Raw genomic sequence first — 18061 nt, 5'->3', positions numbered from 1 at the left:
AATACTTTGATCATTAAAATATATCCAAAATTTAAAACAAAAGCACATAAATGTTTTATTAAAGCATAATTAACTATTTAAATAATCGTAATTTTCTATAATGCAATAATGCTTCCAAAACGAAATAGAATATTTTAAACTATGATTTGAGAGAGAGAGAGAGAGAGAGAGAGAGAGAGAGAGAGAGAGAGAGAGAGAGAGAGAGAGAGAGAGAGAGAGAGAGAGAGAGAGAATCAGTGCTGAACAGTAATTGAATGCACTATTTTGTTTTTTTCTTTAAAAGAAACAATTATCAACAAAATATTTGTTTTTAATTTATAAAATAAGCTGTAATTGTTTAAGAAAGTATAAAACTAAAACAATTTGTGAGTTTCAGCAATAATTATAACTACAAATTCATCAATGAGATCATGTAATCATACCATCTACTGCCATCATGGCAAAATACGTAGACCTACACAATCCTAAAGGAATGTTTTTACTGTAAAGATAAAATTATTACTTATTTTACTTAAAAACACAACTACAGTACAGTATGTAATTATACTCAGCACATATGTTATTAAGTCAATCCTTCCAAATTACAGTACTATGTAAGTAAGAAAAAATTATACCATTATTAAAACGCAATCGCAGTTTTTTTTCGGTTCTTGTAGCTGTATGCGTTTATATAATGATTATACTGTAATATTACTGACAATGCTTTTATTATATTTTATTTTTCTAGCCCACTCAACTAGAAGATGAAATAAATATAATTACTGCTTAGCAAGATCGACACATATTGCATCATGCTTCAATGAAATGTGTAAGCTACAAGTTGTCCGAACGAAAACACTGACCACTTACACTAAGTAGAGTTAAGGTGTACTGTAGTGATATTACTGTACTTATATTACAGTAATATACACTACAGTATCAGCGAGTATTAGATTATGTACAGTACAGTATTACAAGATAGGAATAACTTTTGTTATACAGAACAATAGGGGGATGATGACGACTTGGTAAATATTTACTTTAGCACAATACTGTACTGTGACCTTACTGCGTTCAGTATGTAGTGTACATGTGTGCAAATGTACTGTACACTGTACATATGATTATACACTGTTGTAGAAATGACAAATTCGGAGATAATATGTATTTTTCCTAACCATACAAACCTTAGCTATTTACATTGGGTTTACTTTCGGCGTAGCTGAAATGACGAGCCAATAGTTTTTAACGAGGGTTAACTACCCCCGCGCTAGTTAGCGGGGGTAGGGGAAGGGGTAGCTTACTACCCCTCCCCCCCACACACCGGTGATTTACTTCACTTCACTTAGAGGTAGGACTTGACTTGGGGGACAGGGCTGGCGGGCAAATATGTGCAAATAGCTAAGGTTTGTATGGTTAGGAAAAATACAAATTATCTCCGAATTTGTCATTTGTTCCGTAACCGAAATACAAACCACGCTATTTACATTGGGTGACTTACCCCTTAGGAAGGGTGGAAAGTCCCCAGCCTTACTGACTTTGGCTTTACCCAGGGGCTCTGCTTCCCAGTGAGCAGCACTTGAGAAAAGGAGCCCCTGCACCTCACAAGTTCCTTGTTTCGCAAGGAACGTGTGGCCTACATAAGTTGTGTGTGGAGGAAAGAGCGTGACTCGTCCTATGAAGTTGACCTTGAGACCTTTAGATAGGAATCCAGGATAGGACGTTCCCAATACCACCTCGTTAGGGTATGGGGGACGCGACAGTATTAAACTTAATACTAGGAGCACAAGGAAGCATGGGTTACCTGCAGAGGTTGAGGTCAGTTATGCGGAGACCAGGATCCTGCTTCCCCAAGAGAGGGGAGGATGAAGAAAGAAGTAAGGGTCAGACATACTCTTTCAGTCACGCAGACTAAAACCGGGTAACAACGCCCTCAACCTACTGCTACTTGTCCATAAAGGAGCCTGAGGTTAGACCAGCTGTTGTGCAGCCACCACAGGGCCGATAGAAAACGTATCGAGGCTCCTGTGGGTCACGCCCTGCAGGTAGTGGGCTGTGAAGGTCGTCTGATGCTTCCACACCCCAGCTTGAAGCACCTGCGTCACAGAGAAGTTTCTCTTGAAGGCCAGGGACGTAGCAATGGCCCTGACGTCGTGTGCCCTAGGGCGACGTGACGGAGGAGGGTCTGGATTCAAGGCGTGATGGATAACCCTTCGAATCCAAGCCGAGATGGTATTCTTGGTGACCCTCCTCTTCGTCCTGCCTGTGCTAACAAACAATGCTTGCACTTGAGGACGAACTGCAGCTGTTCTCTTCAAGTAACACCTCAGACACCTCACTGGACATAGTAGCAGCTGGTCTGGGTCGCTTGTTACAGAACGGAGACTCACGATCCTGAAAGAGTCGAACCGTGGGTCCGGCACTCCAGGATTCTGAGTCTTGGCAACAAACTCAGGGATGAAACTGAGCGTTACCTCCCCCCATCCCCTTGAATGGGCGATGTCGTACTAGAGACCATGAAGTTCACTAACTCGCTTGGCAGAGGCCAAAGCGAGCAGGAAAGCCGTCTTCCAAGACAGGTGGCGATCAGAGGCCTGGCGTAATAGTTCGAAGGGAGGTCTCTTCAGAGCCCTGAGAACCCGAACTATGTTCCAAAGAGGAGGTCTCACTTCCGACTGAGGGCAGGTATGAGTAGAGAGTTCCAGCGAGGAAGAAATGTCCACTCCCTTCAGCCTAAAAGCCAGGCTTAAGGCTGAGCGATAGCCTTTCACCGCTGAGACCGAAAGGCGCATTTCCTCCCGCAAATAAATGAGGAACTCCGCTATTGCTGGAACAGTGGCATCGAGTGGAGAGATACCCCTCCTACGACACCAACCACAGAAGACTCTCCACTTCGCCTGGTAGACTCCCTCAGAGGACTTTCGCAGGTGCCGAGACATCCTCTCCGCAACCTGTTGCGAAAAGCCTTTCTCCGTGAGGAGACGCTGGACAGTCTCCAGGCGTGAAGCCGAAGCGAGGCTACGGCCTTGTGGAAGATGTTGCAGTGTGGTTGTCTGAGTAGCTCTTGTCGTGGGGGAAGTTCTCTCGGGAGCTCCGTCAGGAGATGCAGAAGGTCCGGGAACCATTCCGCGTGTTGCCATAGCGGAGCTACCAGAGTCATCGAACAGTTGACCGATAGTCTGGTCCTGTTGAGCACCCTTCTCATCAGACAGAACGGTGGGAAGGCGTACACGTCGATGTTGTCCCACCGTTGTTGGAAAGCATCTTGCCAGAGTGCCTTGGGGTCCGGGACAGGGGAGCATTACAGGGGCAGCTTGAAATTCAAAGCTGTCGCTAATAGATCCACGGTCGGGGAACCCCACAAAGTCAGGACTTTGTTGGCTATCTGAGGATCCAAAGACCACTCGGTACACACTATCTGCGAAGCCCTGCTCAGACTGTCGGCGAGCACATTCCTCTTGCCAGGAATGAAGCGAGATGATAGTGTTATCGAGTGGACTTCGGTCCACCTCAGAATCTCTACTGCAAGATGGGATAGCTGCTGCAAAAAAGTACCTCCCTGCTTGTTGATATAAGCCACTACCGTGGTGTTGTCGCTCTTCACCACCACGGAGTGACACGCCAGGGTCCGTTGGAACTGTTGAAGAGCCAGAAAGACGGCCTTCATCTCTAGCAGGTTGATGTGCAGGTACTTTTCTGATTCTGACCAAAGGCCTGAGGTCCTCTGGTCCAGAATGTGCGCCCCCCCACCCTTCTTTTGACGCGTCCGAAAACAGTGTCAACTCTGGGGGGAGGACGAGAAGATCTACTCCCTTTCGCAGGTTCTCGTCGACCAGCCACCACCGCAGGTCCGCCTGTTCCGAAGGTCCTATCGGGACCTGTAAGTCCGGGGAATCGGATCCTTGATTCCACCGGGACTTGAGCCACCACTGCAGGGATCTCATCCTGAGACGGCCATTTGGAACCAGACGAGCCAGGGAGGACAGGTGACCTAAGAGACGCAACCATGATTGGGCGGGAAGCTCTTCTTGCCTGAGGAAGGGTTCCGCCACCCTCCTCAGCCTTGCTATCCTGTCGTCTGATGTAAAGGCTTTGTGGAGATTGGTGTCTAACAACATGCCTAGATAAACCAGTCATTGGGACGGCTGCAGAGAGGACTTCTCGAGATTTACCATGATCCCCAGATCCTGGCAAAGTCCCAGAAGCCTGTCTTGGTGTCGAAGAAGGGTCGACTCCGAATCTGCTAGGATCAGCCAGTCGTCCAGATAACGAAGGAGACGAATGCCGTTCCTGTGCGCCCAAGATGAAATCAGGGTGAACACTCTGGTGAACACCTGAGGTGCTGTGGAGAGACCGAAGCACAGCACCTTGAACTGGTAGTTCTTGCTGTCTAGGCTGAATCTCAAGTACTTCCTGGAAGACGGATGGATTGGGATCTGAAAGTACGCGTCCTTTAGATCCAGTGTGCACATGAAGTCTTGTGGTCTCACCGCAAGTCTGACCGTGTCCGCTGTCTCCATGCTGAACGGAGTTTGCTTGACAAACTTGTTCAGAGCTGAGAGGTCGATGACAGGTCTCCAGCCTCCAGACGCCTTCTTTACAAGAAAGAGTCGACTGAAGAAGCCTGGGGAGCCGTCGACGACCTCCTGAAGAGCATCCTTCTTGAGCATGGTCTCGACTTCTGCCCGAAGGGCTAGCCCCTTTACCGATCCCATGGCATAGGAGCTCAACGACACTAGATTCGCTGTCAGGGGAGGTTGAGATGTCGTGAATGGGACGTGATAGCCTTGGCCGATCACGGAGACCGTCCAAGCATCGGCCCCATGTTGCTGCCACCTGTGCACGCAACTTTGAAGGCATCCCCCCACAGGTGGACACGCGGGGGGACTGCCACTCCTAGCGTTTGCGGCCGCGGCCGCTCCCTCTAGGAGTCTTGCCTCCCCTGGAGGACTTACCGCCCCTCTTGTCCTTGGCTGGAAAGGGCTGGGGCTTAGACACCACTTTCTTAGCTGCCGGCGCCTGCTTTGGTGTCTTGCGAGGCTGCTGCTGCGGTTGCTGCGGAGCTGGAGGCTTGTAGGGCCGAGATGCAAGGGCCCTTTGGAGGAGGGAATCTTGGCAAGACTTCCTCCACCTCTCAGCTGTACGTTCCATGTCCAGCGGCTCGAACAGATTCCCCCCAAGGAGGGAAGCGTGCCTGAGCCTGCAGACATCCACGGCGGGGACCTTCGGGTGGATCTACTCGGTCACCGCATCACGACGCTTCAACACCGAGTTGGCCCAAAGGTTGGTAACCTGATGTGCCAGGAACTCGATGGAGCGAGTGCCCGAGAGGAGGAAGGTCTCCAGGGCTTTCCTATTGGTCTCCTTAGACAGATCCTCGGAGCGCAATAGGATGCCCAGAGAACCTAGTCAGATATCCAGCCACGAAGTGGCCTGCATGGCGCACTTCGCGACCTTCTCATGGCTCAGGATCTCCGACGCCGAGAACGTCACCTGCCGGGCGGAGAGCTTCTCAAGGGGAACTCCCCTAGCGAGCTCTTCTACCGAATGATGGAGGGGAAGAGCGAGGCTAGACTCCCCCATGATCCCAAAATACCTCCTCTGCTGGAGACAAGGAGGTGGGAGGAGTTTGTTCACGGCAGAGGAACGACTGGAGGAAGCGAGAACAGCGAGTTGAGCATTGGCCCTGGCTCTGGCACTCTTCAGCCCCTGGGACCAGGGCAAAGCCGCACTGGCCTTGGGGGGCTTCTGAGTTCCGTACACCTGATCCAGGACCGTGTCCTTGCCTTCACAGGGGGCGATCACGGGGTCCATGAACCCGTTGAGCTGTCTCATCAGGCTCAGAACTTGCCAGAAGGCATGCTCAGACTCTTGCTGGTCTCCTCCCTGTGGACTGGCAGCTAAGTCTCCTGTCCCCGGAATCTCTTCCTGGGGAGATGCGTGGACGTTCTCCCGGGGTGCAGCTGGATCCTGACGAATTCGAGAAGAAGACTTCGGAATCGTCTTGGAGCCTTTAGGTTCCCTCCTGGGCGGGATACACGACCCCAACAAAGAGGTCTGGAAGGCGCCTTCCACGCGAGACGATTTCCCTCCACGAGGAGACGGCTCCCCCCTTGGTGCCGAGGGGGAGACCGCTACCTCACTGGATTCTCCTGAGGACGGAAAAGCCTCGTCCTCAGGAGAAGGAGAAAGTGCCTGCGAAGGGGATGGGGCCTTCCTGACGGACCTCTTAGGAACCAGCTTCTCCCTGGGAGAAGTCATCACGAAGTCCACTCCTCTCCTTCTCTTCAGCGGGGGTGAGGCCCGTGTTGGCTTGTGATCGGCGAGTGCCGGCTTCATAGCCTTCACTAACGCCCGCATCAGAGGACCAAACCAAGACTGCCGAGACACGGACACAGAGTCCGAAATTCCCGCTGGAGGGAAGGGGATCGGGCGATCCTTCGAAGTGGACACCACTGGACCTGCCTGTATGGAAAAAGGTGTAAGAAAGTTGCTCTGACCTCCGATGGGTCTTCCCTATCCTGAAAAAGAGACCTGCGCTTAGGCGGGGGCGATCCTGATTGCGGTCTGGCGACACGCGTCCCTGCTGCTGTCGCGAGCTGTGGAACCCGACGCGAACGGGGGTCGTGCTGACGCTCGTGCGTAGGCGAAACTAAAGAGTCGCGCGCGAGAGGCTGTTGAAGCGCGGGTGCGCAATCGCGCGGAGACAATCGAGCGCGGGAGCGGTCGCGCGCGGGGGAACGATCGCGCGGGCGTGTAGGCGAGTAAGCGCGTGGGCGAGCGAGCGCGAGGGCGAGCTGGCGAGGGAGCGCGTTGGCGCATCGGCGAGGGAACGCGTTGGCGCGTGGGCGAACGAGATCGCTCCGACGACCGCTGTCGATTGTGTCCAGGGGACCTGTAACGCGTGGGAGATCGATGGCGCGTTGGTGAACGCCGACGCGTAGGCAAGCGATGGCGCGTTGGCGAGCGTTGGCGCGTTGGCGAGCGATGGCGCGTTGGCGAGCGATGGCGCGTTGGCGAGCGATGGCGCGTTGGCGAGCGATGGCGCGTAAAACGCGCAGGCGAGCGACCGCGCGTGGGCGAGCTGGTAGAAGGAGACCCATGTCTCTCCAGCTCCTCTGGGCGCCGACGCGTAGGAGAGCGCTTGCGCGCAGGCGAAAAATCACGCGGGCGGTCAAGAGATCGCCGATGTTCAGGGGATCGCTGACGTGCTGGGGACCGTTGACGCGCAGGAGATCGCTGACGAGCAGGCGAACGTTGACGCGTCTGTGATCGCTGGCGAGCTGGTGATAGCTGGCGAGCAGGAGGGCGACGCGTGGAATCCTTTGTGGGAGCTGCCGGCGCGTTGCGCAAAGGTGAACATTCATGAACGGGCTCAGGAACAGGAGGAGCGTGGGCGCGAGGGCGTACAGTAGCCTTAGAAGTACGCGTAGAAGACCGCGAGCGTTGCTGCGGTGGAACAGGCTGACGAGCAGGATCGCGAGGGCGAGGAGAAGAAGAGTCCTTGTCCAAGACCTGAACCGAAGTTCTAGGTCGCGCGGGCGAACGTGGGCGCACAGGGCGCGTGTTAGGAACTGAGAGCGCAGGTGCGCTCTGACGGGCAGGAGATCTAGAGCGCTCAGGAGACCGATGGCACGCTGAGCGCACAACAGGAACAGCAGTATGTTCAGTGTCCTCAGGAGAGCGCTGGCGAGCAGTGGGGCGAGGATCATCAGGAGAGCACCGACGAAGAGGAGAGCGCTGGCGATCAGGAGAACGCTGACGAGCAGGAGAGCGCCTGTGCGCTAACACTGCAAAAGGGCGCGCAGGGGAACCCTGACGCGCAAGGGAAGCACCCACACCGTGGGAGGCAACCCTTTGCCCCGAAGAGACCGTTGCCCGTCGGATGACGAAGTCAGACTGCTGTCCATCTGCACCAGGGGCAGAAGGTCTGGAAGGCGTTGGAGAACGAGATCGATCCCCGGAGAGGTCTAAGGAGACAGGAGCTGCAGGCTGCTTACAGCGAGGAGAGTCCCCATCGGAGGAAGGAGGCGAAGATTCAAAAAGGCGCCTCTTAGCACCCTTATAGGGGGACGGGAGGCCCTTGCGACGTAGCAGACGGTGAGCCTTACGGCGAAGGCGGCCACGAGGAGGGTCGTCAGGATTATCCGTCCTCCGAAGGGGAGTCTCAGTCAAAGCGCTCCCCCGAGAGGGAGGCTTGGCAGCAGAAGAGCCCGTGGGACTCCCTTCCCCCTTTGAAGGATGTACAGAAGGGGGATGAGAGCCTTCAGCAACGTCATCCTCATCAGGAACCGCAGAGGTTTGCCCCGACCCGTCGGAAGCCTCTGTCACCACGACGTCGACAATAGACAGAGGATCTACCTCTGCTATCACCGGCGACTGCTTAACAGTGGCCCCCAACTGGACAAGGTCAAACAGGGCTTCCTTGGAGGGCAGGCCCTTCAGCCCCAAGGAAGCCCAAAGCTGAAAAAGATCATCATGAGACACAGGATCATTATCAAAAACCTCCCCCGGAGGAGGACGGGGAGCCGCCCCGCTATGGGAGGCGACGCCCTCTCCCCCCACCGAAGGTCAGGAAACAGAACTAGGGCCTGCGCTCCCACTCGGCGGTCTCTCCTTAGGAGCCGGACGAGGGGGAGCTTCGGAGGAGGTTTGGGCGGCGGAAGAAGAGTCCCGAGAGCCTTCCTCCTTCAAGGCAACCCCAGAAGGAGAACGGTCTCTCTTGGACTTCTTCTTACGCCGGCGGCCAAACTTCTCCCACTGGGAGGCAGACCACTCCCTACACTCACTACAAGTATTTTCTCTGTCACACCGTCGGCCTCGACACTGTGGGCAAAGGGTGTGAGGATCCGTATCCACCGCAGACATGAAAGTACCACAAGGGTGACCGGCAATACCAGGGCACTTGCGCATGGTGGACATCCAAGGGCGAGGCCAACTTCAAACACTCACAAGCTGAGGAAAAGCAAAAAAGATTAAGGCTGTCAAACGAGGACGATGGACAGACACGTCTGTTCATCGCCGGAGCCAAAAGTGAAGTGAAGTGAAGCAAATCACCAGTGTGTGGGGGGGGAGGGATAGCAAGCTACCCCTTCCCCTACCCCCGCTAACTAGCACAGGGGTAGTTAACCCTCGTTAAAAACTATTGGCTCGTCATTTCAGCTACGCCGAAAGTAAACCCAATGTAAATAGCGTGGTTTGTATTTCGGTTACGGAACAAACCAAATTAAAGCAATATGGTGTAGTATTTACTGCATTAATCATCAGCTCGGGGAACCGCTCCTAGCAAGAGGCGGTGACTTTTTAGGTTAGGAGTTAGCTGACCCTAGAGCAGCATTTATTTTCAAAAATCCCTTTTTTGCGGCTGTGTCTGTAACCTAACGAACACGAAGAATGAGGGCAAACTGTATATATATACTAGTAGGTACAGAGGTATGATGTCTTTACATGTACCCATATCTTAAAGCCCTTCTGAGGGTTCTATACTTAACAACTATTTTTTTTCATGAATATAATGCAATTACTGTGTATACTTTCATGCATATTTCTTCAAATATCTATAATTGTGCCTTGTGACTAATTATCATATTATTTGTATCAGAACTCTCAGCTAATTCCCAATAAAGGCACTTTAACTTGGTATGACATACAGTACTGTATAAACATAGACAAGGAGCATGAAAATGATATTTTAATTATAAAATAAATTTTTGAATATACTTACACGGTGAATATATAATAGCTGCAACTCTGTTGCTCGACAGACACATACATAAAAAACTCGCCAGCGATCGCTATGCAGGTTGCGGGTGTGCCCACCAGCGCCAACTGTCGGCCAGATACCACTCTCGATGTAAACAAAACCTTCAATTTCTTCTCATCCCACTGCGTCTCTATTGGGGAGGAAGGGAGGGTCGTTTAATTTATATATTCACCGGGTAAGTATATTCAAAACTTTATTTCATAATTAAAATATCATTTTTAAATATTTAACTTAGCCGGTGAATATATAATAGCTGATTCACACCCAAGGAGGTGGGTAGAGACCAGAGTTAAATATGTTTACATCGTATAAGCTAAGAGTTTTTTCATTTTGACAGTTATCATTATAACAAAACCAAAATAAATAGGTACCTGGTAAGGAAGTCGACTTAGACGATTACTCTGCCTTGTAAGTACGTCTTCCTTACGGAGCCCAGCGATCCTCTTAGGATGCTGACAGACTCCCAGGAGCTGAAGTATCAAGGGCTGCAACCCATACAACAGGACCTCATCAAACCCCTAATCTGGGCGCTCTCAAGAAATGACTTTGACCACCCGCCAAATCAACCAGGATGCGAAAGGCTTCTTAGCCTTCCGGACAACCCATAAAAACAACATTAAAACATTTCAAGAGACAGATTAAAAGGATATGGAATTAGGGAATTGTAGTGGTTGAGTCCTCACCCACTACTGCACTCGCTGCTACGAATGGTCCCAGTGTGTAGCAGTTCTCGTAAAGAGTCTGGACATCTTTCAAGTAAAATGACGCGAACACTGACTTGCTTCTCCAATAGGTTGCGTCCATTATACTTTGCAGAGATCTATTTTGCTTAAAGGCCACGGAAGTTGCTACAGCTCTAACCTCGTGCGTCTTAACCTTAAGCAAAGATCGGTCTTCCTCACTCAAGTGTGAATGAGCTTCTCGTATTAACAATCTGATAAAATATGACAAAGCATTCTTTGACATAGGCAAGGATGGTTTCTTAACCGAACACCATAACGCTTCAGATTGGCCTCGTAAAGGTTTAGTACGAGTTAAGTAGAACTTAAGAGCTCTAACAGGGCATAATACTCTTTCTAGTTCATTGCCTACGATCTCCGATAAGCTAGGAATATCGAAAGATTTAGGCCAAGGACGAGAAGGTAGCTCATTTTTGGCTAGGAAACCAAGCTGCAGAGAACAAGTAGCTTTTTCTGACGAAAACCCGATGTTCTTGCTGAAGGCATGAAGCTCACTGACTCTTTTAGCCGAGGCTAAGCATACCAGGAAAAGTGTCTTAAGAGTGAGATCTTTCAGGGAGGCTGAATGTAAAGGCTCAAACCTGTCTGACATGAGGAATCTTAGGACCACGTCTAAATTCCACCCAGGTGTAGCCAAACGACGTTCCTTAGAGGTCTCAAAAGACTTAAGGAGGTCTTGCAGATCTTTATTGTTGGAAAGATCTAAGCCTCTATGCCGGAAGACCGAGGCCAACATGCTTCTGTAGCCCTTGATAGTAGGAGCTGAAAGGGATCGTACTTTTCTCAGGTATAAGAGAAAATCAGCTATTTGGGCTACAGAGGTACTGGTCGAGGATACGGAAACTGACTTGCACCAGTCTCGGAAGACTTCCCACTTCGATTGGTAAACTCTAATGGTAGACGCTCTCCTTGCTCTGGCAATCGCACTGGCTGCCTCCTTCGAAAAGCCTCTAGCTCTCGAGAGTCTTTCGATAGTCTGAAGGCAGTCAGACGAAGAGCGTGGAGGCTTTGGTGTACCTTCTTTACGTGTGGCTGACGTAGAAGGTCTACTCTTAGAGGAAGACTTCTGGGAACGTCTACTAGCCATCGAAGTACCTCGGTGAACCATTCTCTCGCGGGCCAGAGGGGAGCAACTAACGTCAACCTTGTCCCTTCGAAAGAGGCGAATTTCTGCAGTACCTTGTTGACAATCTTGAATGGTGGGAATGCGTAAAGATCTAGATGTGGCCAATCTAGGAGGAAGGCATCTATATGTATTGCTGCTGGGTCTGGGACTGGAGAGCAATAGATTGGAAGCCTCTTGGTCAGCGAGGTTGCAAAGAGATCTATGGTGGGTTGACCCCAAGTCGCCCAAAGTCTCTTGCACACATCCTTGTGGAGAGTCCATTCGGTTGGAATTACCTGACCTTTCCGACTGAGACAATCTGCTAGGACGTTCAAGTCGCCCTGGATGAACCTCGTTACTAGGGAGATGCCTCGATCTTTTGACCAGATGAGCAGGTCCCTTGCGATCTCGTACAGAGTCAGTGAGTGGGTACCTCCCTGTTTGGAAATGTACGCCAAGGCCGTGGTGTTGTCCGAGTTGACCTCCACCACCTTGCCTGGAAGGAGATTCTCAAAGCTTATCAAGGCCAGATGAACCGCCAAAAGCTCCTGCTGTTGATATGCATGCTCCTCTGACTCGAGTTCCACAGACCTGAGCATTCCCGACCGTCCAGCGTCGCGCCCCAGCCCAAGTCCGATGCGTCCGAGAAGAGAACGTGGTTGGGTTTCTGAACTGCCAGGGGAAGGCCCTCTCGTAGGCTGATATTGTCCTTCCACCAAGTCAGACAAGACTTGATCTTTTCGGAAATCGGGATCGAGACCGCCTCTAGCGTCTTGTCCTTTTTCCAGTGAAAAGCCAGGTGGAATTGAAGAGGTCGGAGGTGTAGCCTTCCTAGCGAGACAAATTGCTCCAGGGATGACAGCGTTCCTACCAGACTCATCCAAAGCCTGACTGAGCAGCGTTCTTTCTTCAGCATCTTCTGGATGGAGAGCAGGGCTTGATCTATTCTGGGGGCCGACGGAAAAGCCCGAAAAACTTGACTGTGAATCTCCATCCCTAAATACAGAATAGTTTGGGATGGGACCAGCTGTGACTTTTCCAAGTTGACTAGGAGTCCCAATTCCTTGGTCAGATCTAGAGTCCAATTGAGATCCTTCAGACAGCGATGACTGGAAGAGGCTCTGAGAAGCCAGTCGTCCAAATAAAGGGAGGCTCGGATGTCCGATAAATGGAGGAATTTTGCCACATTCCTCATAAGCCTCGTAAACACGAGAGGAGCTGTGCTTAGGCCAAAGCACAGGGCCCGAAACTGGTACACCACATCGTCGAAGACGAATCTCAGAAAAGGTTGGGAGTCTGAGTGAATGGGGATGTGGAAGTAGGCGTCCCTTAGGTCTAGAGAGACCATCCAGTCTTCCTTTCTGACCGCTGCTAGGACTGACTTTGTGGTCTCCATGGTAAACTTCGTCTTTGTGACAAAGACATTCAGAGCACTGACGTCTAGCACCGGTCTCCAACCTCCTGTCTTCTTTGATACTAGGAAGAGACGGTTGTAAAACCCCGGTGATTGAAGGTCCGAGACTTTGACCACCGCTCCCTTCTCTAGCAAAAGAGACACTTCCAGTTTCAGGGCTTGTCTCTTTTCTTCCTCTCGGTACCTGGGAGAGAGATCGATGGGGGATGTCGCTAGAGGAGGTCTGCGTACAAAAGGGATTTTGTACCCCTCTCTGAGCAACCTCACAGATTGTTGATCTGCGCCTCTCTTCTCCCAGGCTTGCCAGAAGTTCTTGAGTCTGGCACCTACTGCTGTCTGAAGTTGCGGGCAGTCAGACTTTGCCCTTAGAGGACTTGGATCCTTTCCTCTTCCCTCTCTTCCCTTCGGCACGAGCACCTCCCCTGCTGGAGGCTCTGCCACGAAAGGGCGGGATAAACCTGGACGCAGGAGTGTCTATCCTAGGTCTGGCAGACAAGGCAGGCAAAGGGGGAGCTTTGCGAGCCGAGGACGCAACTAGATCGTGGGTGTCCTTCTGCACTAAAGACAAGGCAATTTCCTTAACCAAGACTTCAGGAAACAAGCACTTAGACAAGGGCGCAAAGAGTAGCTCGGATCTTTGGCATGGCGTCACTCCTGCTGACAGAAAAGAGCACAGAGACTCTCATTCTTAAGGACTCCGGACGTGAATGAAGCGGCAAGCTCGTTGGACCCATCACGGACGGCCTTGTCCATGCAGGACATAATGAGTAAGGAAACATCCCTATCGGCAGAAGAGATTTTCCTACTCAGGGCTCCTAAACACCAGTCCAGGAAGTTAAAGACTTCAAACGCCCTAAATATGCCTTTAAGAAGGTGGTCCAGGTCCGAGGGTGACCAACAAATCTTCGAGCGTATCATGGCAAGGCGGCGGGGAGAGTCTACAAGACTTGAGAAGTCGCCCTGGGCAGAGGCAGGAACTCCCAAGCCGAGAACTTCTCCCGTGGCATACCAGACGCTCGATCTAGATGAGAGTTTAGATGGGGGGAAGGCAAATGCTGTCTTCCCTAAACTCCTCTTGGTCTCTAACCAATCGCCTAACATCCGTAAAGCTCTCTTGGATGAGCGAGAGAGAACGAGTTTAGTAAAGGCAGGCATGGTAGCAGGAACGCCTAAGACAAACTCTGACGGCGGCGAACGAGGAGCCACAGAAATAAAGTGGTCAGGGAACAACTCTTTAAAAACAGCCATGACTTTTCTAAAGTCCAAGGATGGTTGAACTGCTTTAGGCTCATCTAGTTCTGAAGGCTGATCCTCAGGCTGTGGTTCAGCAACGTCCTCATCTGACAGTTCCTCATCCGATAACTGATGAGAAAACGGCAAAGGTGTAGGCAACGTTTGACTCGCAGAGTCCGGTCGCACAGGTGCATACGTGACGGAGCCGGACGCAGCGTCCTGGAACTGCTGAACAGTCTGGGAACTGTCAACAACAACAGGTGCGCGAGGACGCACAGCGTCCACCCGAGACTGTTTAGACCCTCTGGGTTGTGCAGTCAACACCATACCGGGTTGCGGAGGTTGACGCACCGCGTCAAAACAAGTCAACTCTGATGGTTGATGAACGTCCTGAACGTCACCAATCACATCAGTGCGTTGCCTAACGTCAACGTGCGGCTGGAAATCCACACTGGGTCGCATCGGTGGAGGTACCACCCCAACTGGTTGACGCGAGAAAGCTACATCCACGTCAACAGGACGCACAACAGAACGCTTGGATGGCTGATGGCCAGTAGGTTCAACGGTAACCTTCTCAGCGTTGTAGTCCTCCATCAAGGACGCAAGCTTAGACTGCATGTCTTGCAGTAACACCCATTTAGGGTCTACGGAAGCAGGTGCGGTAACAGACGGGGTTAGCGAATGAGACGGCACAACTTTGCCTCTCTTAGGCGGCGAGCAGTCATCAGATGACGGCAACGGGTCCGAACTGTCCCAGTGGCTACATCCGGGACGTTGGACTTGTCCTGAAGGGACCGACTTACGCTTTAAAGGTCTGGAGACCTTGGTCCAAGGTTTCTTACGTGAAACACCTTCGGACGACGAGGTAAAAATGGGCTCTCTCGTCTTACTTAGGTAGGGGCGATCTTGGAGAGATACGCCTGATACCTTGGAGGGAACGTCTGTTCGCTGATCAAGGCCTCTCGAACCCATGAGTCGTACGACATTGCTTCTCCCCTGGGCTTGGGAGCTTGCAAGAGGTCCCGGACTAGGAGGACAACAGGCACGAACAGACGAACCCTCGAGCGCAACACTGTTCACAACACTTTGCGTAACACTAGGCACTTTGACACTATCCTTCGTGGCACTTTGGCACTTGAGTTCCTTTACGTCCGCCATGAGTTGATTTCGGTCACTTGCTAAAGCCTCAACTCTCTCCCCCAAGGCATGAATAGCACGCATCATGTCTGCCATCGACGGTTCCTGAGTGCTAGGAGGGGGGTTAGGAACAACCACTACAGGGGAAGGAATAGGTTCAGGGGCATGTGGAGAGGAAAAATCTACCGACCTAGAAGAACTTCTCCTTACCCTATCTCTCTCTAGTCTGCGTGTATATTTATCAAATTCGATAAAATCGAATTCCGAAAGGCCCACGCATTCCTCACACCGATCTTCCAATTGACAGGTTTTACCCCGACAATTGGAACAAACCGTGTGAGGGTCGAGAGAAGCCTTTGGAAGACGCCTATGACAGTCCCTAGCATTGCACTTTCGAAACTTGGGAACTTGAGAAGGGTCAGCCATTTTGAATTAGTCAAGGGAAAATTCCAAAAACGATCTAAGTCATCAACAATTAATCCGATTCAAAAAAGAGTTCAAGGATTTATTTGAAGAAAAACACCTGTACTGCGAAAGCTCAAACCAAATTAAAGTACTTCACCAAATATGATGGGAAAAACTCCAGGTTCAACAGCGAGTAAAGTACGTCTTGTCGACACGTCGACAGAGAAGAAATTGAAGGTTTTGTTTACATCGAGAGTGGTATCTGGCCGACAGTTGGCGCTGGTGGGCACACCCGCAACCTGCATAGCGATCGCTGGCGAGTTTTTTATGTATGTGTCTGTCGAGCAACAGAGTTGCAGCTATTATATATTCACCGGCTAAGTTAAATATTTAAAATTAATTAATCACATACTGCACATCCAAATTCTTACCTTTCCATAACTGGAGAAAAATCTGGCTAATTTACGTTTACCAACGTTTAAATTGACGTTTCCTACAAAAACAGTCCTTTCATCCTGAGTACCATCATCAGATTTTCTATTCTTTGAGCGAAGTTCTTTCTTCTTTCTGTTTTTACTTTTTGAGAGACCAGGATTCTTTAATTCTAAAGTATTTACAGGTGGTAATTCAACCTCTACAGAGTTTGCTATTTGCCCATTTTTAGTTGCATCTGAATTTTCTATCGAATTTATCTCTTCAGGTATACTTTCAATAGGCATTTCAGTTTCCTTAGGGACTCCTGTATTTTTCTTAACTTTTTTCTTCTTATTTTTCTTTGTTTTTTCAGCTAAATCATTTTGCGACATGGATTTCATTACAGAAACGAGGTCTGAACTAAAGCCGTGGTGTTTGCCTTTCTTTTTAGATACTTTCCCAGAAGATTCATTGCTGACACCAGACAATTCAGAAGTACTCGATACATTTTTTACTTTGGCTTTCATTCTTGACTCTGGAAATCTGAAAAATATCAGAAGTATTAATAAAAACATCCAAAAGATATCCATATTTTATTTTCAACGGCACAGGTAAGTATTTCTTATTTCATCTCACTCCTTGGTTTGAAAAAAAAAAAATAGAAATAGAATAGTTTCTCCACTCTTATATTTAATGTTGAAAGACAATCTCATTATTAAAAACCAAGCCCTTCATAATAGTTCTGTTAATACTGTATGATGTGTAACCTATCATGTGAATTCAAAAGCATTTTAATGCTTAAACAGAGGCAAAACTAAGTTTAATTAAACATCATTAGTAATAAAGATTCCTGATGAAAATTTAAAGGAGAACCTTACTGACAATTAATAAGGACATACATGGATGTAAAAATCACTAAAGCCTAAAGTCATTTGTATCATTCCTGGCTAAGCAAACCCGAGTCCTTTAAATAGGAGTACTTCGCCAGAGCTGGAATGATCATTGAACCATTAACAATGTACAGTAGGTGTGGTAGTCAGCGGAGGGTAAGCAAGGAGAGATACCTGCCTGCCCCCTGTATCACTTCCTTTTGACTTTAGGCTGAAGGACTGAGAGGGGTGCTTGAGGTGGGACATATAACTTACAGGACTAAGGTTCGTATAGGAAAGAAAAATACCAATTGCTTTTATATTTTGTGATGTTCCTATGCAAATACAAACCTTTCATCTCATAAAAAGGAGACATCTATTGGTAGGAGGCAGCCCCTAGTACCATACTGGAAGGTTCTTCTCTTCCTTAAATATGTCATCATTCCTGGTCTAAGACGAGAGCAAGGAAGGAGACTCCCATAACCTTCTAACAGCCACACATAAGGATGTACAGTACTGTAGAAGCTCTCAAGGCCTCGGCCAATACTGACTTAAGGAGGGAACTCGGTATAGTCAAGGTCATAGAACACCTTTCTTTCAATCAGGGAGATAACATATGAAAGGTTGAACCAGAAAACTAATGTGAATGGAGAACACCGACCCATCCTCCCATTTAAAAGGAGGATGAAGGAGTGACTTCTTGAAAGAACTTAGTCTGCTAGAAAGGCACTCCGTTTTGTGACTGAACAGCATCAGTCATTTAGCCAGCACATAACAGTTACTACTTCATCCCCTCAAGAGGAACAATAAAGGGTAGAAGGGCCTGTAATTCCACCTTTTCTTGAGATGTAATACTTTAAACAAGAAGCATACTTGTTCCATGCAGGAGCTGAGAAAGTTACACAACTACTGGACTGAGCAGCCTCCTTAGGACCCAAGGATGGAGGTCCAAGGGCCTGTGAGCAATATTCAAATAATTCAGAGGTGAAGGTGACCCAAAAC

General features: G+C 49.7%; 1 protein-coding gene across 3 annotated transcripts in view; it reads right to left on the bottom strand.

Annotated features, from left to right (window-relative positions):
* The window catches only part of LOC137652272 (RNA-binding protein 34-like), a 41607-nt gene that overhangs the window by 13401 nt on the left and 10145 nt on the right, over positions 1–18061 (bottom strand). For all 3 annotated transcript variants that reach the window (XM_068385561.1, XM_068385562.1, XM_068385563.1), the window contains exon 2: positions 16208–16733. In XM_068385561.1, the coding sequence (XP_068241662.1) occupies positions 16208–16733 (526 nt within the window). The remainder of the gene's footprint in view (positions 1–16207; positions 16734–18061) is intronic.

The sequence above is a fragment of the Palaemon carinicauda genome, chromosome 13 (assembly GCF_036898095.1).
Source record: "Palaemon carinicauda isolate YSFRI2023 chromosome 13, ASM3689809v2, whole genome shotgun sequence".
NCBI lineage: Eukaryota > Metazoa > Arthropoda > Malacostraca > Decapoda > Palaemonidae > Palaemon > Palaemon carinicauda.
The sequence above is the reverse complement of the archived record's forward strand: the minus strand, read 5'-3'. Positions and strand labels throughout refer to the sequence as shown.